Consider the following 26415-nt stretch of genomic DNA (forward strand, 5'->3'; position numbering starts at 1 on the left):
TTATGCAACACAAACTAAGTGATATACAAAACTGTTTCGAAACATTTTATAAGAATTTATATTCCCAACCCCAATTTGACAAAGCAAAGATGGAGGAGTTCTTTAAGACAATTCATCTTCCTAAAATAACCAGTGAGCAGAGTAATCAGCTCGCAACTGAAATATCAGAGGAAGAAATTAGTTCAGCCATAGCTAATCTCAAATCAAGTAAGGCCCCGGGACCTGACGGATTTCCTTCAGAGTGGTACAGATTAATGAAAGATTCGTTGATTCAGGTGCTGAAATCCACTTTTAATTGGGTCCTTAAGGAGAGTAAGATACCCCCTCCTGGAGGGAAGCGGTAATCTCACTGATTCCAAAAGAGGGAAAGGATACCTCTTCTGAATTTTGGATCGCGAATTGAATCGGTAAAAATTTATATTTTGCCGAGATTACTCTATCTCTTCCAGGCCCTCCCTCTAGACCTACCTGACCAAAAATGTCAGGAATGGGACAAACTTATTAAGGTACATCTGGCAAGGGCGGAGACCTAGAATTAGATACAAGAGTCTACAACTAGCAAAGAGCAGGGGAGGGGTTGCACTTCCATGTTTGAAGGACTATTATATTGCAGCTCAATTAAGACCAATGACGTGTTGGTGTAGTCCAGAATATTTTGCCAGGTGGAAGGAGATCGAGATGGCGGTAACAGCAGAGTATCCAATTCAAGCTGCAATTGGGGATAAGGCTTTGTTGAATGATTTAAGGGAGTTGGGAAATCCATGGATTAGTTTACCACTTAAGTTGTGGAGTAAGGTAACAGCCCCAAGAAATTTAAAAGAAGCCATAAAAGTTTTGGGATGGTGTGCGTATGACCCAGATTTTGTACCCAAAATAATGGACGTAAGGTTTAAAGGGTGGGAGACTCTAGGCCTAACAGCATATTGTACCATTTTACACCAGGGGTCAATGAAGAGCTTTCAAGATCTGAAGTTGCAGCATGGTTTGAAAAATGAAGATTTTTACAGATATCTTCAAGTTCGGCACTATATCGAGCAACTACTGAAGCAAAGTAAACAAACACTTTTTGAAAATATTTTATTAAAAGTCTTCAGAGAGGGGGGGCAGGTGGCGTAGCGGAGATTACGTTCGTCACCAACACCGGGAGACACTGGATTCTCCCGGCGTTGCTATCAGCTTGGCTGGCCTCTCACACTGATACAATTGGCTGTATCAGAGGGTGGGAAAGCTGAAGGGTGGGTCCTGGGCGTTGTGGACAGCGACCCCTACAGTTCGGTCGAGGCGCCTGCTCAGCAAGGGTTGGAACTAGGGAGAGATAGTGTGGCCTCCCACACGCTACACTCTCCCCGGTGAGAATCTGCACGGCCAGGTTGGCCTGCCGGTAGGCTGCACATGCGTCGGAGGAAAGCATGTGACAGTCTCCGGTCTCCCGGACCAACAGTAGGGGAAAGTACGCAACAACCAGGAAGGGTGGGAGGGGAGAAAATCGGGAAAAAGAGGGGAAGAAAAATTTAAAAAAAATAAATAAAAAATCTTCAGAGAGGCTTATGTCTCGAACTCAAACCAAAAAAACATCTCAAGACTCTATATGGGATTACAACAGACGAAAGGTCATTCATTGTATGTAAAACAGAAATGGGAAATGAAGGGAAACCTAAATATAACGGAAGAGGAATGGGAGGATTTATGTGAAATACAACGGAAAACATCAAGTTCACCAGTATGGAGAGAATTTAGTTGTAAATCCCTGATTAGGTTCTTCAGTACTCCAGCTCAAGGGAGTCACCATACCAAATCTTCCAACTGCTGGAGACAGTGTGGCCTTTCAGAGGCAAATCATTACCACATGTTCTGGTCTTGTCCCTCGCTGATGCCTTTCTGGAGGGAGGTCCATACAATTTTTTAAAAAGTATTCCAGGACGACATCCCATTTAAGTTGGAGAGTCTATATTTGGGCGCCAGGCCATCAGAAAATGGGGATAGATATATATTTCAGACACTAAGCGCGGCTAGCAGGAAAGCTATTACTAGAAAGTGGTTAAGAACAGAAATTCCTACAGTGGATGATTGGATTGATATTATTTATGATATTTTTAAGATGGAAAGAATTACTTTTTCTTTTAGGTTGCAACAGGATACGTTTCGGAAGAAATGGGAAAGATGGATAATGTACATTACACCGTTACGATCTTCATTTGTTTAAGGTATACAGAAATGACCATTCGGGATAATTGTTAACTGAACCTTGTGTAAAGGGAGTTGAGTGTCAGGAAGATGCACCCCAACATATTATTTTGTTATTGGTTTGCTTTATGGTAGATGCAGATGTATTGGAGATGTACCCTAACATATTATTTTGTTATCTGTTATTTTTGGTTATTGTTTTTGTTTGTCTAGAAAAAAAGAAGTATAGGATGTTATTGACTGTATGGGTCCTCATGTATGTACTGGTACTTCTGCACCGCAACTTTTAAGTTAAGTAAGAATTATTAACAATTGATGCAATTTGTACTGCAGAAGGCTGAGATAAATGAAGGCGAAGTCAAGATATTGTTTGTATGGACCATGGTGAAAATCAATTAAAAGGTAATTAAAAAAAATTGACTTAGTAGACTATATACTAGTATATAAGACTGACTTAGTGTGACAAGACTGACTTAGTGTTATAAGACTGACTTAGTGTGACAAGACTGACTTAGTGTTATAAGCAGTGTTGGGACTAACGCGTTACAAAGTAACGCGTTACAGAAACGAAGTTACTTTTTGCCGCAACTAGTACTCTAACGCATTACTTTTGAAATTCAGTAACGCTACTTACGTTACTGAATGGTTTGTTAGTTCGTTACTGCGTTCTTTTTATGTAGATTCATAGCGAGCGTCCTTATTTCGCCTGCGTTTGTTTTGTTTACTGTAGACTGAAAGGCGCTATATAAAACGAAGTATTATTATTATTATTATTTCTTTCCGTAGCCTCATTCTGGTTTCGCACTTCTGATTGGCCACTGACGTTCTGAAAGAAATAGGCGCTCTCTACAGTAAACAACAAGAGGACGCTCGCTATGAATCTACATAATAAGAACGCAGTAATAATAACGAACTAACAAACCATTTAGCAACTACTTGGAGAGATAATTAATATACAACATGGAAACGAGATAAAGAACATGTTTGAAGGGCTGCTGGAGTCAACTGGACTAACGTTACATCTCGACCACCGCAGACTGGTGACGGTGAGTGCAATGTGTTCACTGAAACTCAAGATCAACGGATTTTGACTGTACTTAATCTGCCAGGGAATCTCATAATACTAATCAAACAATATAAATATAGTCCTTTCATGCACAATTGATATCCTAACTATTCTAACGTTGCAATGCTTTGATAACAACGCTGCAAGATGGTTATGAATGAATTAATGAATGGATGAATGAATGAATGAATGAAAACTTTATTTAACAGATTGCAGAATGGGTACAATACAGTACGGCTCAATACATACAATTGTTAAGGGGATGCAGACCTGAGAAAGACGTTTGTCTTGTTTCCATCAGGGTCCCCCATTTTCAATTCATATAGACATTTATGACATACACAACATACATGACATTTATGGCATAGGGACATATAGGTATTTAGTACTGATACATTTGTGACATAAGCGGTATTCAAATATACAGTACTGTTACCCCTAGATCCTGACAGAGTATATACATATGATGGGGAGGGGACTGTACATTAGGAGGGGGTGGGTGGGTGGGAGAGAAATATACATACAGCGGGGAGGGAATATATAATGAAACGCTCTAGACCACATTGCTTAGCAGAGTTCGGTGATGTGAATGGAAACTGTCAAGTTGATCAACCGATTTTGAGTATATGGGGCATGGGACTTGAGCAATTTATTTTTTTTATTTTTTTTTAAATAACTAAATAGTTACTTTTCACAGTAACTCATTACTTTTGGGTGTAAGTAACTAGTACAGTAACGAAGTTACTTTGAAATGAAGTAACTAGTAAAGTAACTGAGTTACTATTTTTCAGTAACTAGCACAACACTGGTTATAAGACAGACTTAGTGTTATAAGAATGACTATAAGTAGGGATGTCCCGATCACGTTTTTTTGCTCCCGATCCGATCCCGATCATGTGATTTTGAGTATCTACCGATACCGATATTTCCCGATCCGATCAAAAAAAAATTTAACTTTTTTTTTTATTCAACAAACATGACCATGTTCACGTCTTAAACTCATACTGAGGCCTTAGTTTTGGTTTTAAATTGCATATCATCATTCATTTATTTATTGTCACACAGAGCAGAAAATTTTTGCCAAAACAAACCAATAGTATCCAACTGCAGAACGGCAGACCGGCCACACTCTCAGACACAAACGCATTTCCTTTGATTTAATTATACATCAAATGATTTATGAAGTTAACTTTTCACCTGGATAACGTCAACATTCAGGGTGAATGTAATGTGAGAAATTGGGATTAAAAAAAAAACATTTTTAATTTGGGTGTGGCTGGTCTGCCGTTCTGCAGCTGGTTACTATTGGTTTGTTTTGGCAAAATTCTTCTGCTCTGTGTGACAATAAATAAATGAATGATGATATGCAATTTAAAACCAAAACTAAGGCCTCAGTATGAGTTTAAGACGTGAACATGGTCATGTTTGTTGAATAAAAAAAAGGAAAAAAAATTGACGATTTTTATATAATTTTTTTTGCCGATCCCGATCTTCGGAAAATCACGTGATCGGCCATCCCTAGTTATAAGACTGACTTAGTGTGATAAGACTGACTTAGTGTGATAAAACTGACTTAGTGTGATAAGACTGACTTAGTGTGATAAAACTGACTTAGTGTGATAAAACTGACTTAGTGTGATAAGACTGACTTAGTGTTATAAGACTGACTTAGTGTGATAAAACTGACTTAGTGTGATAAGACTGACTTAGTGTGATAAAACTGACTTAGTGTGATAAAACTGACTTAGTGTGATAAGACTGACTTAGTGTTATAAGACTGACTTAGTGTGATAAAACTGACTTAGTGTGATAAAACTGACTTAGTGTGATAAGACTGACTTAGTGTGATAAAACTGACTTAGTGTGATAAAACTGACTTAGTGTGATAAAACTGACTTAGTGTGATAAGACTGACTTAGTGTGATAAAACTGACTTAGTGTGATAAAACTGACTTAGTGTGATAAAACTGACTTAGTGTGATAAGACTGACTTAGTGTTATAAGACTGATAAGACTGACTTAGTGTGATAAAACTGACTTAGTGTGATAAAACTGACTTAGTGTGATAAAACTGACTTAGTGTGATAAGACTGACTTAGTGTGATAAAACTGACTTAGTGTGATAAAACTGACTTAGTGTGATAAGACTGACTTAGTGTTATAAGACTGATAAGACTGACTTAGTGTGATAAAACTGACTTAGTGTGATAAAACTGACTTAGTGTGATAAGACTGACTTAGTGTTAAAAGACTGACTTAGTGTGATAAGACTGACTTAGTGTTATAAGACTGACTTAGTGTGATAAGACTGACTTAGTGTTATAAGACATAAAACTGACTTAGTGTGATAAGACTGACTTAGTGTTATAAGACTGACTTAGTGTTATAAGACTGATAAGACTGACTTAGTGTGATAAGACTGACTTAGTGTGATAAGACTGACTTAGTGTGATAAGACTGACTTAGTGTGATAAAACTGACTTAGTGTGATAAGACTGACTTAGTGTGATAAAACTGACTTAGTGTGATAAAACTGACTTAGTGTGATAAGACTGACTTAGTGTTATAAGACTGATAAGACTGACTTAGTGTGATAAAACTGACTTAGTCTTAGTGTGATAAAACTGACTTAGTGTGATAAGACTGACTTAGTGTGATAAAACTGACTTAGTGTGATAAAACTGACTTAGTGTGATAAAACTGACTTAGTGTGATAAAACTGACTTAGTGTGATAAGACTGACTTAGTGTTATAAGACTGATAAGACTGACTTAGTGTGATAAAACTGACTTAGTCTTAGTGTGATAAAACTGACTTAGTGTGATAAAACTGACTTAGTGTGATAAAACTGACTTAGTCTTAGTGTGATAAAACTGACTTAGTGTGATAAAACTGACTTAGTGTGATAAAACTGACTTAGTGTGATAAGACTGACTTAGTGTTAAAAGACTGACTTAGTGTGATAAGACTGACTTAGTGTTATAAGACTGACTTAGTGTGATAAGACTGACTTAGTGTGATAAGACTGACTTAGTGTGATAAGACTGACTTAGTGTTATAAGACATAAAACTGACTTAGTGTGATAAGACTGACTTGGTGTTATAAGACTGACTTAGTGTTATAAGACTGATAAGACTGACTTAGTGTGATAAGACTGACTTAGTGTGATAAGACTGACTTAGTGTGATAAGACTGACTTAGTGTGATAAAACTGACTTAGTGTTATAAGACTGACTTAGTGTTATAAGACTGATAAGACTGACTTAGTGTGATAAGACTGACTTAGTGTGATAAGACTGACTTAGTGTGATAAAACTGACTTAGTGTTATAAGACTGATAAGACTGACTTAGTGTTATAAGAATGACTTAGACAGACAAAGTCTGTTTTGACTCACAGGCAGAATGTAATGGTTCCATCATCCAGGTCAATCAAACAGCTGACGATGTCTCCAGCAGCCCAGGACTGGAGAGACAAACAGCACAGTACACGGTAAATACAGGACTGGAGTAGGACTGTCCTGCAGTAAAGAAACAGTAAATACAGGACTGGAGTAGGACTGTCCTGCACTAAAGAAACAGTAAATACAGGACTGGAGTAGGACTGTCCTGCAGTAAAGAAACAGTAAATACAGGACTGGAGTAGGACTGTCCTGCACTAAAGAAACAGTAAATACAGGACTGGAGTAGGACTGTCCTGCACTAAAGAAACAGTAAATACAGGACTGGAGTAGGACTGTCCTGCACTAAAGAAACAGTAAATACAGGACTGGAGTAGGACTGTCCTGCACTAAAGAAACAGTAAATACAGGACTGGAGTAGGACTGTCCTGCACTAAAGAAACAGTAAATACAGGACTGGAGTAGGACTGTCCTGCAGTAAAGAAACAGTAAATACAGGACTGGAGTAGGACTGTCCTGCACTAAAGAAACAGTAAATACAGGACTGGAGTAGGACTGTCCTGCACTAAAGAAACAGTAAATACAGGACTGGAGTAGGACTGTCCTGCACTAAAGAAACAGTAAATACAGGACTGGAGTAGGACTGTCCTGCAGTAAAGAAACAGTAAATACAGGACTGGAGTAGGACTGTCCTGCACTAAAGAAACAGTAAATACTGGACTGGAGTAGGACTGTCCTGCACTAAAGAAACAGTAAATACAGGACTGGAGTAGGACTGTCCTGCACTAAAGAGAGTATTGGTGAATGAGGCCCAATCACTTAAATTTCCATTTTGGTATATTTATCTGAAATAGCTTAGACCCTTGAAAGAGAAGGGTGTACAATAATACAAGGTCTGCACAGAGGGTGGTGAGGTCTGCACAGAGGGTGGTGAGGTCTGCACAGAGGGTGGTGAGGTCTGCACAGAGGGTGGTGAGGTCTGCACAGAGGGTGGTGAGGTCTGCACAGAGGGTGGTGAGGTCTGCACAGAGGGTGGTGAGGTCTGCACAGAGGGTGGTGAGGTCTGCACAGAGGGTGGTGAGGTCTGCACAGAGGGTGGTGAGGTCTGCACAGAGGGTGGTGAGGTCTGCACAGAGGGTGGTGAGGTCTGCACAGAGGGTGGTGAGGTCTGCACAGAGGGTGGTGAGGTCTGCACAGAGGGTGGTGAGGTCTGCACAGAGGGCCATCGGATGCAGCTCACCAGACATCTCTGATACCTACAACAACCGCTGCACGGACCGAGCAATCCGCATCATGCGTGACCCCACCCCTCCTGCCCACGGACTGTTTACCCCCCCCCCTTCAGGCAGGAGGCTGCGCAGCATCCGGGCAAGAACCACCAGGAGGCTGAAGAAGAGCTTCTTCAAGAACCACCACCAGGCTGAAGAAGAGCTTCTTCAAGAACCACCAGGAGGCTGAAGAAGAGCTTCTTCAAGAACCACCAGGAGGCTGAAGAAGAGCTTCTTCAAGAACCACCAGGAGGCTGAAGAAGAGCTTCTTCAAGAACCACCAGGAGGCTGAAGAAGAGCTTCTTCAAGAACCACCAGGAGGCTGAAGAAGAGCTTCTTCAAGAACCACCAGGAGGCTGAAGAAGAGCTTCTTCAAGAACCACCAGGAGGCTGAAGAAGAGCTTCTTCAAGAACCACCAGGAGGCTGAAGAAGAGCTTCTTCAAGAACCACCAGGAGGCTGAAGAAGAGCTTCTTCAAGAACCACCAGGCTGAAGAAGAGCTTCTTCAAGAACCACCAGGAGGCTGAAGAAGAGCTTCTTCAAGAACCACCACCAGGCTGAAGAAGAGCTTCTTCAAGAACCACCAGGAGGCTGAAGAAGAGCTTCTTCAAGAACCACCAGGAGGCTGAAGAAGAGCTTCTTCAAGAACCACCAGGAGGCTGAAGAAGAGCTTCTTCAAGAACCACCAGGAGGCTGAAGAAGAGCTTCTTCAAGAACCACCAGGAGGCTGAAGAAGAGCTTCTTCAAGAACCACCAGGAGGCTGAAGAAAAGCTTCTTCAAGAACCACCAGGAGGCTGAAGAAGAGCTTCTTCAAGAACCACCACCAGGAGGCTGAAGAAGAGCTTCTTCAAGAACCACCACCAGGCTGAAGAAGAGCTTCTTCAAGAACCACCACCAGGCTGAAGAAGAGCTTCTTCAAGAACCACCAGGAGGCTGAAGAAGAGCTTCTCCCCGGATGCTGTGAGACGACTGAACAGTTCATCGCAGCTCATCATCACTGCCAGGCCTCTGCACACTGCACTGCTGTAGCACCTTATGGCACCTACACTCTCTTTTAATCAGTGAATCAAATTAGTTTTATTGAACTAAATCAGTTTTATTGAATTAGACTAGGTTTTTATTGAATGGATTCGTTTTCTATTGAATTAATTCGTTTTTTATTGGATTTTTATTGAATCAGTTTGCATGTCTGTCATGAGGACCAGTATTTCTTTGAGTATTTATTCTAGTTATTTAGTATTGAATGGCCGAGACCGGAGTACTGTGTCTCCTGCTCCCAGGTCACATGGAAAAATTACAATAAACATGACTTTGACTTTGAAGTGCATGACAATATACAATGTGACAAGTGATTATATGGAATATCAAATGTAATGTATGTACAGTATTATTATGTCCAGTGATACAGGAGAGAGAGAGTGTTCATGGTTATGGTTCATCTATCTAACCTTGCCATAGTTGGTGGTCGTCACGTTCCACTTGCGAACTCTGTTGCCGTCATAGGCATACGAGTCTGGGGTGTCTCCAACGCCCTCCTGTGGACAGACAAGAGAATACAGCAATTCATCCTCCTTACATCACACTTCCTGTGTGTGTGTGTGTGTGTGTGTGTGTGTGTGTGTGTGTGTGTGTGTGTGTGTGTGTGTGTGTGTGTGTGTGTGTGTGTGTGTGTGTGTGTGTGTGTGTGTGTGTGTGTGTCAGCGTTTCCGTTAGAACATATTCGTGCCGGTCTGAGTGTCCTGCAAGATTTCTATCACCGGACATATTCGAGATATTCCGGTCAGAGTTTTAAACAGCAGTCTATTATAATCACATTTTTATGAGCTAACGAATTCCGTTATAATTGGACATGTGTATTAATTACATCAAGCGAAGAATGAGAAATTGATTTGCAGAATCAAATTACTATCTCTCGCCTCTCAAGTTAGTGCGATACGCTACCAGCATCAAGCTCCCGCCCCGCAGGCTCCCGCTGCAGCAGCTCTGTCACACGCACCCCCAAATGAATCTCGAGTCGACATCGCTTCACCTCGTTGTATCAGACACGTCACACATATCATAATGTTCAACTTCACGTATACAGTCATTAATATATTCCAAATAAAATAAGTCCCTCGATACTCCGTGCTGCTGCTGACTTGAAATAAAATAGACCGCGTATGTGGGCAGTCGGTCCGACACTAAACAGCAGTCTGTTATAATCACATTTTTATGAGCTAACGAATTCCGTTATATTGGACATTTGTATTAATTATATCAAGCGAAGAACTGAGAAAGCAGAGAGACGGCAACATTATCGTGGTTTGCGTGACGACTCTCTCCACCTCGCAACGACTTATTTGCAAAGAGTATGGCGCTGCAGAGAAGCTGATTCAGTGTTATTGGCTCTTTTCTGGGGACCGCACAGCAGCGCCCCCCACCCAACATTGGCTGAAAATGGCTGAATTGGAGTACTGCTGGAATACTGCATTGTGCTGATAGTGCTCTGGCTCTGCAGCTTCACAAAAGTTCGCACACCCAGCACTAAGCTCTCGCTGACGACGTCGTTGTCATTATTAGAAGCAACGAGGAAACAAATGTAATGATCGTTTCGTTCATCGCATAGGCTATTTAATTTTAGCCTATTTTAATACAATTCAAATAATCAAATTGTGCTTAGACTCAGGGAATTATTTTCACCGGACATTAAGACCGGAGAGAGTAAATATGTCGGACTTCAACAGATTTTGCCGGTCAAATACCGGTAATTACCGGCTAACGGAAACGCTGGTGTGTGTGTGTGTGCGTGTGTGTGTGCGTGTGTGTGTGCGTGTGTGTGTGTGTGTGTGTACCTCCTGGTTGAAGCGGCAGTTGAGGGTACACCATCCTATCTGCATCAGTCCCTGAGATGAAATCAGAACCTCGTAGGACCATTTCCCTGGAAACACGCAGAGGAGGTAATGTAATACGCAGAGGACGTAATGTAATGTAACACACAGAGGACGTAATGTAATGTAACACACAGAGGACGTAATGTAATGTAACACACAGAGGAGGTAATGTAATGTAACACACAGAGGATGTAATGTAACACGCAGAGGAGGTAATGTAATGTAACACACAGAGGATGTAATGTAATGTAACACACAGAGGAGGTAATGTAATGTAACACACAAAGGACGTAATGTAATGTAACACACAGAGGAGGTAATGTAATGTAACACACAGAGGACGTAATGTAATGTAACACACAGAGGAGGTAATGTAATGTAACACACAGAGGACGTAATGTAATGTAACACACAGAGGATGTAATGTAATGTAACACACAGAGGAGGTAATGTAATGTAACACGCAGAGGAGGTAATGTAATGTAACACGCAGAGGACGTAATGTAATGTAACACACAGAGGACGTAATGTAATGTAACACACAGAGGAGGTAATGTAATGTAACACACAGAGGAGGTAATGTAATGTAACACACAGAGGAGGTAATGTAATGTAACACACAGAGGAGGTAATGTAATGTAACACACAGAGGAGGTAATGTAATGTAACACGCAGAGGACGTAATGTAATGTAACACGCAGAGGACGTAATGTAATGTAACACGCAGAGGACGTAATGTAATGTAACACACAGAGGACGTAATGTAATGTAACACACAGATGATGTAATGTAATGTAACACACAGAGGAGGTAATGTAATGTAACACACAGAGGACGTAATGTAACACAGAGGACGTAATGTAATGTAACACGCAGAGGACGTAATGTAATGTAACACGCAGAGGACGTAATGTAATGTAACACACAGAGGAGGTAATGTAATGTAACACACAGAGGACGTAATGTAATGTAACACACAGAGGACGTAATGTAATGTAACACACAGAGGACGTAATGTAACACACAGAGGAGGTAATGTAATGTAACACACAGAGGACGTAATGTAATGTAACACACAGAGGACGTAATGTAATGTAACACACAGAGGACGTAATGTAATGTAACACACAGAGGACGTAATGTAATGTAACACGCAGAGGACGTAATGTAATGTAACACGCAGAGGACGTAATGTAATGTAACACGCAGAGGACGTAATGTAATGTAACACGCAGAGGACGTAATGTAATGTAACACACAGAGGACGTAATGTAATGTAACACACAGAGGACGTAATGTAATGTAACACACAGAGCAGGTAATGTAATGTAACACACAGAGGAGGTAATGTAATGTAACACACAGAGGAGGTAATGTAATGTAACACACAGAGGAGGTAATGTAATGTAACACACAGAGGAGGTAATGTAATGTAACACACAGAGGACGTAATGTAATGTAACACACAGAGGACGTAATGTAATGTAACACGCAGAGGAGGTAATGTAATGTAACACACAGAGGAGGTAATGTAATGTAACACGCAGAGGAGGTAATGTAATGTAACACACAGAGGACGTAATGTAATGTAACACGCAGAGGAGGTAATGTAATGTAACACACAGAGGAGGTAATGTAATGTAACACACAGAGGACGTAATGTAATGTAACACACAGAGGAGGTAATGTAATGTAACACACAGAGGAGGTAATGTAATGTAACACGCAGAGGAGGTAATGTAATGTAACACACAGAGGACGTAATGTAATGTAACACGCAGAGGAGGTAATGTAATGTAACACACAGAGGACGTAATGTAATGTAACACACAGAGGACGTAATGTAATGTAACACACAGAGGAGGTAATGTAATGTAACACACAGAGGACGTAATGTAATGTAACACGCAGAGGACGTAATGTAATGTAACACACAGAGGAGGTAATGTAATGTAACACACAGAGGAGGTAATGTAATGTAACACACAGAGGAGGTAATGTAATGTAACACACAGAGGAGGTAATGTAATGTAACACACAGAGGACGTAATGTAATGTAACACACAGAGGAGGTAATGTAATGTAACACGCAGAGGACGTAATGTAATGTAACACGCAGAGGACGTAATGTAATGTAACACGCAGAGGAGGTAATGTAATGTAACACGCAGAGGACGTAATGTAATGTAACACAAAGGACGTAATGTAATGTAACACGCAGAGGACGTAATGTAATGTAACACACAGAGGAGGTAATGTAATGTAACACACAGAGGACGTAATGTAATGTAACACAGAGGACGTAATGTAATGTAACACAAAGAGGAGGTAATGTAATGTAACACACAGAGGACGTAATGTAATGTAACACACAGAGGACGTAATGTAATGTAACACACAGAGGTAATGTAACACGCAGAGGACGTAATGTAATGTAACACACAGAGGACGTAATGTAATGTAACACACAGAGGACGTAATGTAATGTAACACGCAGAGGAGGTAATGTAATGTAACACACAGAGGAGGTAATGTAATGTAACACACAGAGGACGTAATGTAATGTAACACGCAGAGGAGGTAATGTAATGTAACACACAGAGGACGTAATGTAATGTAACACACAGAGGACGTAATGTAATGTAACACGCAGAGGACGTAATGTAATGTAACACACAGAGGACGTAATGTAATGTAACACGCAGAGGAGGTAATGTAATGTAACACGCAGAGGACGTAATGTAATGTAACACACAGAGGAGGTAATGTAATGTAACACACAGAGGAGGTAATGTAATGTAACACACAGAGGAGGTAATGTAATGTAACACACAGAGGAGGTAATGTAATGTAACACACAGAGGAGGTAATGTAATGTAACACACAGAGGACGTAATGTAATGTAACACACAGAGGAGGTAATGTAATGTAACACACAGAGGAGGTAATGTAATGTAACACACAGAGGAGGTAATGTAATGTAACACACAGAGGACGTAATGTAATGTAACACACAGAGGAGGTAATGTAATGTAACACACAGAGGACGTAATGTAATGTAACACGCAGAGGAGGTAATGTAATGTAACACACAGAGGAGGTAATGTAATGTAACACACAGAGGAGGTAATGTAATGTAACACACAGAGGACGTAATGTAATGTAACACGCAGAGGACGTAATGTAATGTAACACACAGATGATGTAATGTAATGTAACACACAGAGGAGGTAATGTAATGTAACACACAGAGGACGTAATGTAATGTAACACACAGAGGACGTAATGTAATGTAACACGCAGAGGACGTAATGTAATGTAACACACAGATGATGTAATGTAATGTAACACGCAGAGGAGGTAATGTAATGTAACACACAGAGGACGTAATGTAATGTAACACACAGAGGACGTAATGTAATGTAACACGCAGAGGACGTAATGTAATGTAACACACAGAGGAGGTAATGTAATGTAACACACAGAGGACGTAATGTAATGTAACACACAGAGGACGTAATGTAATGTAACACACAGAGGACGTAATGTAATGTAACACACAGAGGAGGTAATGTAATGTAACACACAGAGGACGTAATGTAATGTAACACACAGAGGACGTAATGTAATGTAACACACAGAGGACGTAATGTAATGTAACACACAGAGGACGTAATGTAATACACAGAGGAGGTAATGTAATGTAACACACAGAGGAGGTAATGTAATGTAACACACAGAGGACGTAATGTAATGTAACACGCAGAGGAGGTAATGTAATGTAACACGCAGAGGACGTAATGTAATGTAACACACAGAGGACGTAATGTAATGTAACACGCAGAGGACGTAATGTAATGTAACACACAGATGATGTAATGTAATGTAACACACAGAGGAGGTAATGTAATGTAACACACAGAGGACGTAATGTAATGTAACACACAGAGGACGTAATGTAATGTAACACGCAGAGGACGTAATGTAATGTAACACACAGAGGAGGTAATGTAATGTAACACACAGAGGACGTAATGTAATGTAACACGCAGAGGACGTAATGTAATGTAACACACAGATGATGTAATGTAATGTAACACACAGAGGAGGTAATGTAATGTAACACACAGAGGACGTAATGTAATGTAACACACAGAGGACGTAATGTAATGTAACACGCAGAGGACGTAATGTAATGTAACACACAGATGATGTAATGTAATGTAACACACAGAGGAGGTAATGTAATGTAACACACAGAGGACGTAATGTAATGTAACACACAGAGGAGGTAATGTAATGTAACACACAGAGGACGTAATGTAATGTAACACACAGAGGACGTAATGTAATGTAACACGCAGAGGAGGTAATGTAATGTAACACACAGAGGAGGTAATGTAATGTAACACACAGAGGAGGTAATGTAATGTAACACACAGAGGAGGTAATGTAATGTAACACGCAGAGGAGGTAATGTAATGTAACACACAGAGGAGGTAATGTAATGTAACACACAGAGGACGTAATGTAATGTAACACACAGAGGAGGTAATGTAATGTAACACACAGAGGAGGTAATGTAATGTAACACACAGAGGACGTAATGTAATGTAACACACAGAGGACGTAATGTAATGTAACACACAGAGGACGTAATGTAATGTAACACACAGAGGACGTAATGTAATGTAACACGCAGAGGAGGTAATGTAATGTAACACACAGAGGACGTAATGTAATGTAACACACAGATGATGTAATGTAATGTAACACACAGAGGAGGTAATGTAATGTAACACGCAGAGGACGTAATGTAATGTAACACACAGAGGACGTAATGTAATGTAACCCACAGAGGAGGTAAAGCCTCACTAACGGTAAGGCTATATAACTAGAGCTGCAGCATGATTCTTGCTAAAATGTGAATCACGATTTTTCTCTCTAAGAATTGAGATCACGATTCTCTCACACGATTCTTATTTTTCGTCATCAAAATTTTTTAAAGTACGGCTATATAATAAGTCAGGACGTCTTTACCTTTATAGACGCAGGTCGTAGCTCTGATGGAGCTGAAGTTGCTGTGGCCAATGACCTGGAAAACACAATATAAACGCTTGAAAATCTGTCAACATTTTGAAGTTTGTCTCACAAAACCAGCACAAATCCACACGTCAGGCTCTCGGGTCGTCTCAACAACAGCCATCAGCCTGGAACACTTGACCTCCACGCCACATTTCAGCCTCCTAGGGCAGGTGTGGCCAACAGAGGGTGGGGACACTTTTGTGAAACAACCGACCAGCCAACAGAGCGAGCTATAGAGATGCTGGTTGCAGCTAATAAAGACAACATGACATCTCACCCCCAGCAGCTAATAGAGACAACATGACATCTCACCCCCAGCAGCTAATAGAGACAACATGACATCTCACCCCCAGCAGCTAATAGAGACAACATGACATCTCACCCCCAGCAGCTAATAGAGACAACATGACATCTCACCCCCAGCAGCTAATAGAGACAACATGACATCTCACCCCCAGCAGAGTGAGCTATAGAGCTGCTGGTTGCAGCTAATAAAGACAACATGACATCTCACCCCCAGCAGCTAATAGAGACAACATGACATCTCACCCCCAGCAGAGTGAGCTATAGAGCTGCTGGTTGCAGCTAATAAAGACAACATGATATCTCACCCCCAGCAGGTCGTCGTCCACAAACAGCAGCCCCTCGAAGCCGGTGGTGTGATCCAGAACTACCACCTGAGGGCCCAGCCGGCCGTCATCAGCCTCCACAACCACAGCTTCTAGACACACAGGAGGACAGGCAGGGAGAGGGGTTAGACAGACAGACAGGAGGACAGACAGACAGACAGACTTTTGTGTACCGTTACACCCCTAGTGTATGCATGTGTGTGTTTATGTTTATGTGTGTTACCTTTGTTCTCTTCATCAGACAGAAGTTTCTCCAGATGAGCTGCCAGGTCCTGGAACCCTAGAGGTTTCCTGGAGAGGAGAGGAAGAGGAGAGAGAGAAGAGAGAAGAGATAGAGGAGGAGAGGAGAGAGAGGAGGAGGAGAGAGAGGAGAGGTGGAGAAAATCAGTTCTGGGCAACAGTCCCCTTGACCAGACACAAGTGACCATTAGACCACAGTGGAGAATGTAGCCGTGACTTCAAAAGCGTAGGTACGTACCGAACCGTGACTTCAAAAGTAGGGGTGTAAAGGTACGCGTATCCGTACCGTACCGTACCGAATGGCTGTGTGGTGTACCGAACGAATACAACGGTATGTTAACCACTAACGACCGCCCACCGGGGGCTGTTTTTTTCACAATCTAATATAATAATAATTATTTTTAAATTTTCTAAGTTGATTATTAATTTCAATATAGAATATTCATGGCAGCCCTACAAGTACAATTAGTTACTGCACACTACATCACCCCTCAGTGGAACATGGAAAGCCAAACTTTCCCCCACTGTACCGAAAACCCGTACCAAACCGTGACGTCAAAAGCGAGGTACGTACCAAACCGTGACTTCAAAAGCGAGGTACGTACCGTACCGTGGTTTTTGTGTACCGTTACACCCCTATTCAAAAGTGTAGGTACGTACCGAACCGTGACTTCAAAAGCGTAGGTACGTGAGGCGGCTAGGTGGTGCAGTGGGCAAGGCGCTCACCACCAATGCAGGAGACGCTGGGTTCGAGCCCAGCTCTCCGCATTGCATTCAGCTTTGCTGGTCGTTCATACTAATACATTTGGCAGTATTAGGGGGTGGGAAGCTGATGGGTGGGGATCGGACGTTGTGGACAGCGACTCCTACAGGTCGGTTGGTGCGCCTGTGCAGTAGAATCAGGAAGCGACGGGGGCGGCGTCCCTCCAAAGCACAGACCCCCGACGCTGAAAGATCGCGCTGTGCAGGTGAAAAGATGCGACGGCTGCTACCTCGAGTACCGGAGGGGACACGTGCAATGTATAGCTTCGTCCACATTACAGCCGGCTTGTGGGAGGCATGGCCTAACAGCGTTCGAGACAGGGGAGGGTAAAATTGGACGATACGAAATTGGGATGGGAGAAAAATAGAAAATGGGAGAAAAAAGCTTAGGTACGTACCGAACCGTGACTTCAAAAGTGTCTGTATGCGCCAGCGTCGAGTGCTTATGTTATGATTGTTGTAATTGCTCCCGATCAGCAGGTTGGCACCTTGCATGGTCGCCTCTGCCATCGGTGTGTGAATGTGTGAGTGAATGGGTAATATGTGAGGAACAAATTGTAAAGCGCTTTGGATAAGTCGGCGCGCATATTCACATTCACACACCATGCAAGGTGCCAACCTGCTTATCGGGAGCAATTACAGCAATTACAACAATCATAACATAAGCACTCGACGCTGACGCTTACAGAACCCAAAAATGGACTATAAACAGAGCTGCGTGGGCAGCGTGTCTGCAGCCGTGTGCGTGTACGTGTCAGTTTTCGAGTATATTCGGGGCTTAAGCGCTATAAAGAGGCAGCATGCCAGCGTCACTGCCAGCGTTGTTGCCAGACACAGGCATCGTAATGCCAGGCATGCCTGTGAAATAATATTTCGAAGGAGAATATAATTTTTTTTATTTAATTGAGACCGAAAGACACTGGTTGGCAGCTCAATCAATCCTATACATTTCGTCCTGTACAGCCAGAATCTATGGACAGATTTTGTTGATTGAGATTTCGTTGGAACAGCAGAAAATAGATCTTATGAACAGTATCTAATTAGTTTGAGAAATATAAAGCCACATGCCGAGATAGCTTTTGCAACGTGGCGTGATTTAGAAATAAAATATATAGAAATAAGGCTAAGTGCACTAAAGGTAATTAGTTACCTTTAGTTTGTTTGGGTCCCTCTAATATATTATATTATAACTAGGGATGCACTGATCCGACGGTTTCAGTCCCGATACCGATACCTGGGCTTTGGGTATCAGCCGATACCGAGTACTGATCCGATACCCATTGTTCAATTAATAAACTGTATGCCTCACTGTGTGGAAGAGACTGGGATCATTATTTTGTTCAAGGCAACATCAGGCTTGACTTAAAACATTACTTTCCTAACTTAGTGAAACTAAATTATAACACCAAAAATAACAAATTAACACATAGATATAAATGTACTGAATTGTTGTTTATTATTCAAATTAAATAACCAAATAAAAAATTATATAAAAAAATGTATAATTGAATTGTCTCCGATACCCGATCTAGCTATTTTAGTCATATATCGGGGCCGATATCCGATATCAATATGGGAGCATCCCTAATTATAACTAGGGGTGGGAATCACCAGTTTCATCACGATACGATACGATATCGATTCTTTGGACAACGATACGATATTTTCCGCTTGAATGCCCACCATCCACTTCAATGTTAGCGTTAATAACGCCTAATCTATGTTTTAAATTATTTGTTTAAGTTATTACTTGTTTTGTTTACATCAGGGTGAATGCTGTTGCGCGCCACCACCCACTTCAATGACAGAGCTCTCATATTTGCGAATGCATAAACTATATCTTAAATTATGGCTATGTGTCTAATATTTTTTTTTGGGGGCAGCGGTGGCCTAATGGTTAGAGAAGCGAGTTTGTGACCGGAAGGAAAAATCTGCCGCTGAAGTGCCCTTGAGCAAGGCACTTAACCCCCAACTGCTCCAGTGGAGTTGCTCAGTGGCCAATGGTGTCAGACTGTGGTTGTACTGGGCAGCTCCCAGGTATGAATGGAACTGTGTGAATGTGAAGCAGGGCGTAGCTGAAAAAGAGCATCTGTGCTCAGCGAACCTACCCTGGGTAAATAAAGGTTAAGGTTAAAAAAAAAAAAAAACAAAAAAAAAATTATGGCTATGTGTCTAATATGGCCGTCGCTTATCAATTGACAGAGCTCTCATATTTGCGAATGCAACAGCGTTCACCGTGATGTAAACAAAACAAGTAATTGATAAGCGACGGCCATATTAGACACATAGCCATAATTTAAGATATAGTTTATGCATTCGCAAATATGAGAGCTCTGTCATTGAAGGCGCTTGTCGCGGCTCATGCGCATGCGCGGGCGTACGCGCTAACTGGCGGCGATAAGGGGGGCATGCTAGCATAGGGTCACGTGGGCTTAGTGGCCAATCAGAGGAACCCGGAAACCGAACAGCGTTGTAGAAGGCATAGACGCGTACCGGCCAGATCCTGGTAGTGGGGCTATCTCGAGAATGCAGTAACCCCCCTCCTTCCCAGTCCCTAGTGGACCTCTGCTGTTCTCTCTATGGCTCTATCAGCTTAGCTTAGTTAGCTTACGCTAACGCAACATTAATTTAGGTATTTAACGCGACGTGGGCATAAAGGAATGGCGAGGATGGAAAGCATGTTAGATGCATTTGACCCCTTGTGGGGAAAAAAACAACAGGCACTTATTTCGGGTCTCAAAATAGGCGGACTCTGCCTAGCAATGCTGTCTAACGTCTACACACGCTGAGCTGCGCTGAGCTTCTGTTGTTGTTGCAGCCGGGCGGATATGCTCACCGGGGGATTTTCAAAATAAGAGTATCGCAATATGAATCGATCTTTTTACGTTGCATCGATCCTATTTGATAATAGATCGATATATCGATCTGGATCGATGTATCGTCCCACCCCTAATTATAACCCGAGTGTAACATTAACGCTAATTCCGTGAGACTACAATACATTGAATCCGGTGCACGGAGGGTTGAAACAAATGCTTTGTCACATTGGAGGAGCTTTTTTTTACCTTTCTTTAACAGGCAGGTCAATTAACACTTTGAGAGCCACTCACGGCTAAAAGCGCAAACTTAAACAAGGTTGCGTCGCAACACGGTTTTCAAAATAAAGGTCACATATACAAATACCGTAGTAGGCCTCTCAATTCTTATAAAAAAATGTCCCGGATATACATAAACATTAATTGGCATAGATCTCTATAAACGGCCCAACACATTGATCACTTTAGGCACACCCTGAAACCAGTAACATCACAAATATGAAGCAGGTAATTACCCATAAAAATAATAAACCATTCATGGGGTTATTTACAATAATAATAATTCATTTTATTTATAAAGCACTTTTCATTGTGAAACAAAGGTATGCAGAGTTTCTTGTCCTCCTGATTAATGCAATGGTGTGTGTTACAAAGGGTCAGATTAAACCGAATATATATATTTATTGCTTGAGATCCCTTGTATAATATTTGTATATCGTTTGATATCCCTTGTATATTCTTTGTATATATACACGGAATATCCCTTTACCTGGGTACAAACCAGACCATAATATTCGTTCTCCTATTGGACAGCGACCCCTAGGCGCCAACGACCATACCCCCAACGACAAGTTCAAAGGCAACGCCAAGGCATGTCTCAACATGTCCAGGTTTGCGCAGTAATACGAGACAGAACTGAGGTTGGCACTAGATAATTCACCTTACGTATAAATACGGCGCAGGTGGAAACAGCAGCACTTCGTTCAAAGTATCAGTTCGTTCATTACCAGTAAAGCCTTCACCACGAGTCAACGACCAAGTGAAGTGAGCAACCTTGCATCTAAATAGAGCACTTAGAACATGTGCGAATAGGATAGTAAAGTGTCATAGTTTGGTGAAGTAACGTCAAGTTCAACCTAGTTTAATGTGATGGATAGTACACCGGAGAACCTACACCGGCGAATGCAGAGCCTTTTCTGGCTAGATTATATTGCTTTGGTACCGTGACTGCTGGAGCAGAGAACCGTCTACCCCACTATCGTGTGGGATCTACCCCTGTGAGGAGCACCCTCGAGCCCGCCTCTAGGACCAGAGGCTGGCTAGCTTTCATCCATGCTGTCGAGCATACTGGATTATAGCTGCTGCTTTGTCTGCCGATCAAGGGGAGTACGTGTACCGACTCCCGTAGCTGGAGCTTCTTTATTCCTCGTTGACCCAGACTTTGCATCCGAACATTCCCCTACCCTGCTGGCTTACAACCGGAGGGAACCCCCCAGTGTCTCCAGCGGACTACTAGTGTGCCTTATGTAATTGCTATGCTACAGGTGGCGTCAGTTATACCCATCTTACTATTCTCATGGACTTACGCTCTTGACCTACTTTAAGTGTTCTTCGCCTTACAAGCGCAAGTATAATTCTCAATCTGTAACCTACCGTTGCTGCTCTAATAATAATAAATCCCTCTAACTAGAACTTTCTTTGTCATTGCCGTATTCTTGTGTGGGTGTTCACCAGATATATCCATGTACTGTATGGCCAGTAATTAAAGTACATAACTAAGTAGTGGTTTAATAATACCATACTCTCAATACAGTCAGGGAATTGTACCCCTCAGTGGTCCTTCGAGCCGGAGGGTATCAGTGTAATATCTAATATAATATTGATATTAACCATGGCCAGCGGTGAACACTCCCCAAGCGGCTCTCCCGAGCTACACCGCCTGCAGCGCAGACGTCAGCCACCTCCCTATCTAGAGGCATACGCTGTCAGTCTAATACCTAGCTTTATACAGACGTTAAATGCGGATAAAGCGGATAGTCAAAGCATGTCAAAACCTACCGACCAGGCGACCCTGCCAGTAGAGACCCCAGTGGATTCAGACCAAACTGACTCAGCTCACGGGGGGGACCAGGTGGGACATGACCAGACTATACCTCCAGATAACGTCACCGGGAGAGTCCCCGGAGAGCTCCAGGATAAAGAAAGCGCTCCGGGGACAGAACCCGACACACAACCAAGAGAAGAGAAGCGCGCCCAGGAGATGGATCTCGAGGCGCGCCCAGAGAACAGATCTCCAACGAGCACTGTCAGAAGCCGATCACCTCCGTCAGTGTCATCCCCCAGCGAGGCGGACCAGATGCTGGCGCAGGCATTCATCGCCACCCTGGCAGCCTCCACCGAACGCGATCGACTTCAGGGTGAACGCGATCGACTTCAAGCACAGACGCTTAGTGAGCGCGAACACTCTACCATGGAAAGAGAGCGCCTCCAGGCTCAACAGACGAGCGAGCGCGAACAAGCTGCAGACCAACGAGAGCGCCTTCACGCGCAACTCCAAGCGCAAGCCCTTAGTGAACGAGAACACGCTGCAACCGAGCGAGAGCGCTTCCAGGCGCAACAAAGGAGTGAAGACGACCGCATAAAACTGGAGACCAGACGCCTTCAGACGGAAGAGAACATTGAAAGAGGCCGCGCCGATGCACAGCGCGCCGCCGCCAATGCACAGCGCGACGCCGCCCATGCCAGCGCCAATGCACAGCGCGACGCCGCCAATGCCCACCGCGAAGCAGAGCGCGACGCCGCCCATGCCCAGCGCGAAGCAGAAAGCGCGACCGGCTGCAGGCGCAGATGATAGAACAATTGATTGCCATGGCGACACCCCCTCTCTCCGCACGGAGCTCGCAGAGATCATCACGACAAGGGTCTAGGGCACATTCCCCTACCCGACGAAGCGACCCGGGACCCGGCCAACAAGAGGATCCTGTCTACGTCTCCGACCCCCCTCCCCGACCGGTCCATACGAGACCCAGCCACCGGGAAGAACCGGCCTACGTCGCCGAGAGACTGACTAGAAAACTCCAGGACCTAGAAGAGGAAGAGGAAGAGGAGGCCCAGTACAGCCCCGACCAGCAGCAACGTACTCTGGACCAGGAGGCCCAGTACAGCCCAGACGTCAGCCCCGAGTCGCTGCACTACAAACCCCCAACCCAACTCACGGGTGAGTTTGACGTACAGGCAGCACCGAGGAACAGCACCTGGGTACCCGGCCCCTGGTACCCACCAAGTACCAACCCACGACAACACGTACGGGGAGACTCGCCCAGGAGGTCTCTTCCCCTACGCTCACCAATGTGCCAGCCATCCATGGCATCGTACCTTGGCACACCGACGTTCCCAGACTTTACGCGCGAGGACAGAGCACAGTACACGGAATTACGGATGTGCTTGGAGACTATGATGTCCGACGTCCCTGATGAGTCGTACAAATATGCCATCCTCCTCAAGCATCTCAAGGTGCCCAGAACGCATAATATAGCGCTGGCATATTCCAACTCAAGCACCCCATACTCCGCGGCTCTAGTGGCCCTCGATCAGCGTTATGGACGCATATGGGACTACGTGATACAAGAAATAAGAGATATCGACCGCCTCCCCCCAGCCAAAGACAATAGAGCATTGGATGACCTCTCTATCAAGGTACAGTCCCTGGTAGGGATGCTGGGGTCCCAAAAGGAGAAAGGGATATATGAACTATATGCTAACTCTAATGTGGAACGAATACTAGAGAAGCTCCCTCCAGCCCGCCAAGAGCGCTTTCGGCGGCAGAGAGACCACCGCGACCCCAACGGCCCAGAAGCATCCCTCCTAGACCTAGCTGATTTCCTCGCCAGGGAGGTCAGCAGCCTACGACTGGACACGTTCGTGTGGAGTGGACCAAGCCCAAGAGATGGACCTCGGGGATCTAATGATAACCGCCGGGCAGTGACTGTTATGCACCAGGCCGAGTCAGTGCCGCAGCACGAGAACCACAGCAACCCCCCGACCAAAGGGGAGTGGAAGATTGAATGCCAGTACTGTGAACAGGAACATCGGCTGTATCAATGTGACACTTTCAAGAAGCTGACCACGGACGAGGTGAGTCAGTGGATCAAAGCCAACCGCCGCTGCTTCCGCTGCGCGCGCAGCCATATGGCAGCTGAGTGCCGTTTAAAGAAGAAATACAGCAAGTGTGACGGCGCCCACTTGGAGGTCCTGCACGACATCAACAAGCGTCCGCCAGGAAACCAAAGTGGGCCCGTCACGGTGATGTATCAGGCCGAGGCGGTGGCACCACTACCGAAGATCCATAGGACCGCCCCCTGGTGTCCTGACTGCAACAGCGGACACTGGGAGTCACGGTGCTACTCGGACTATCGCGAGTCGGCCCACCAGCAGAAGATCCAAGGCAACCCACCAACAGGAGTGCTCCACATAGACCAGCATAGCGGGACCCCCCGAGTGCTCATCAAAGTGGTCAGAGTGCTCCTGAGCTACGAGGACAAGGTCCTGGACACTTACGCCGTCCTAGACGATGGGTCTGAAAAGACTCTCCTCCTCGCTTCCGCTGCAGCCCAGCTGGGCCTGCGGGGTGCAAAAGGAACAATGACAATCCGTACCATAAGAAGAGACCAGAAGACCATAAAGGGTGAAAATGTCTCCTTCAAGATAGCAGCGGTGGACCAGCCCGAGAAGCAGTATAGCATCACCAACGTCTTCACCAGCCACGACATAGGCCTGTCACAGTACACCTACCCCATCCCACAGCTGATGGCGAAGTACGAGCACCTACGCAGACTACCTATACCGCTTATCGACGGCGCCACACCGACCCTGCTTATAGGCTCCGACCACGCGGACCTCATTCTCCCAATTGAGGCGGCCCACATCGGACCCAAAGGATGCCCAGTCGCGGTTCAGACCCGACTGGGGTGGACGCTCCAGGGCCCCCTCTACGGACTTGACAGTAAACCCACGTCTACACGCTGCCTGCACACAAAGGTGAGCGACACAGGCCACTCTCTCGTACAGCCCGTTGAGAGGCTATTGACATTAGACGAGAGGCCTGTGAGAGAACCGTGGGCACAAGAAGAGGGAGTTCCGAACTCCACCCCCCTCAGCTGCGCTCCAAGCGACGTAGCTGACCTCGAACCCAGCACCCCAACCGACTTCTTGATGGGGCGGCCGGAACCGGCCCCTCCTCAGACGGGGTACAGACCAAACAAGAGGAACAGACGGAGGATGTGGAGACACAGCCAAGCACAGCCCAGTATACCCAGGAGGGCCGACCTGCCTCACCGCCACACCCGACCCGTGGCGAGGCTGATAGAGTTGCCAAGGCTCCCTGACTCCCTTGATGACGATCATGACCCACTGACTTTGTAGATTGCCCTACTCCCCACAACAGACATTGAGTAGTTGACAAGACGGTTAATCTGTCTCTGCTTATCTAATTAGGTGCGGACTAATTAGGAGGCGGCTGTTACAAAGGGTCAGATTAAACCGAATATATATATTTATTGCTTGAGATCCCTTGTATAATATTTGTATATCGTTTGATATCCCTTGTATATTCTTTGTATATATACACGGAATATCCCTTTACCTGGGTACAAACCAGACCATAATATTCGTTCTCCTATTGGACAGCGACCCCTAGGCGCCAACGACCATACCCCCAACGACAAGTTCAAAGGCAACGCCAAGGCATGTCTCAACATGTCCAGGTTTGCGCAGTAATACGAGACAGAACTGAGGTTGGCACTAGATAATTCACCTTACGTATAAATACGGCGCAGGTGGAAACAGCAGCACTTCGTTCAAAGTATCAGTTCGTTCATTACCAGTAAAGCCTTCACCACGAGTCAACGACCAAGTGAAGTGAGCAACCTTGCATCTAAATAGAGCACTTAGAACATGTGCGAATAGGATAGTAAAGTGTCATAGTTTGGTGAAGTAACGTCAAGTTCAACCTAGTTTAATGTGACGGATAGTACACCGGAGAACCTACACCGGCAAATGCAGAGCCTTTTCTGGCTGGATTATATTGCTTTGGTAC

The 26415-nt window shown here is 44.0% G+C and overlaps 1 protein-coding gene across 2 annotated transcripts in view; it reads right to left on the bottom strand.

Annotated features, from left to right (window-relative positions):
• The window catches only part of rnf123 (ring finger protein 123), a 484329-nt gene that overhangs the window by 422511 nt on the left and 35403 nt on the right, over positions 1-26415 (bottom strand). For both annotated transcript variants that reach the window (XM_084325137.1, XM_084325136.1), the window contains exons 4-9: positions 16727-16794; positions 16486-16595; positions 15830-15884; positions 10751-10836; positions 9368-9454; positions 6648-6715 (exon numbers count right to left, since the gene is read on the bottom strand). In XM_084325137.1, coding sequence (XP_084181263.1) covers positions 6648-6715; positions 9368-9454; positions 10751-10836; positions 15830-15884; positions 16486-16595; positions 16727-16794 — 474 coding nt within the window. The remainder of the gene's footprint in view (positions 1-6647; positions 6716-9367; positions 9455-10750; positions 10837-15829; positions 15885-16485; positions 16596-16726; positions 16795-26415) is intronic.

Source organism: Notolepis coatsorum, assembly GCF_963971535.1.
Source record: "Notolepis coatsorum genome assembly, chromosome: 11".
Lineage (NCBI taxonomy): Eukaryota > Metazoa > Chordata > Actinopteri > Aulopiformes > Paralepididae > Notolepis > Notolepis coatsorum.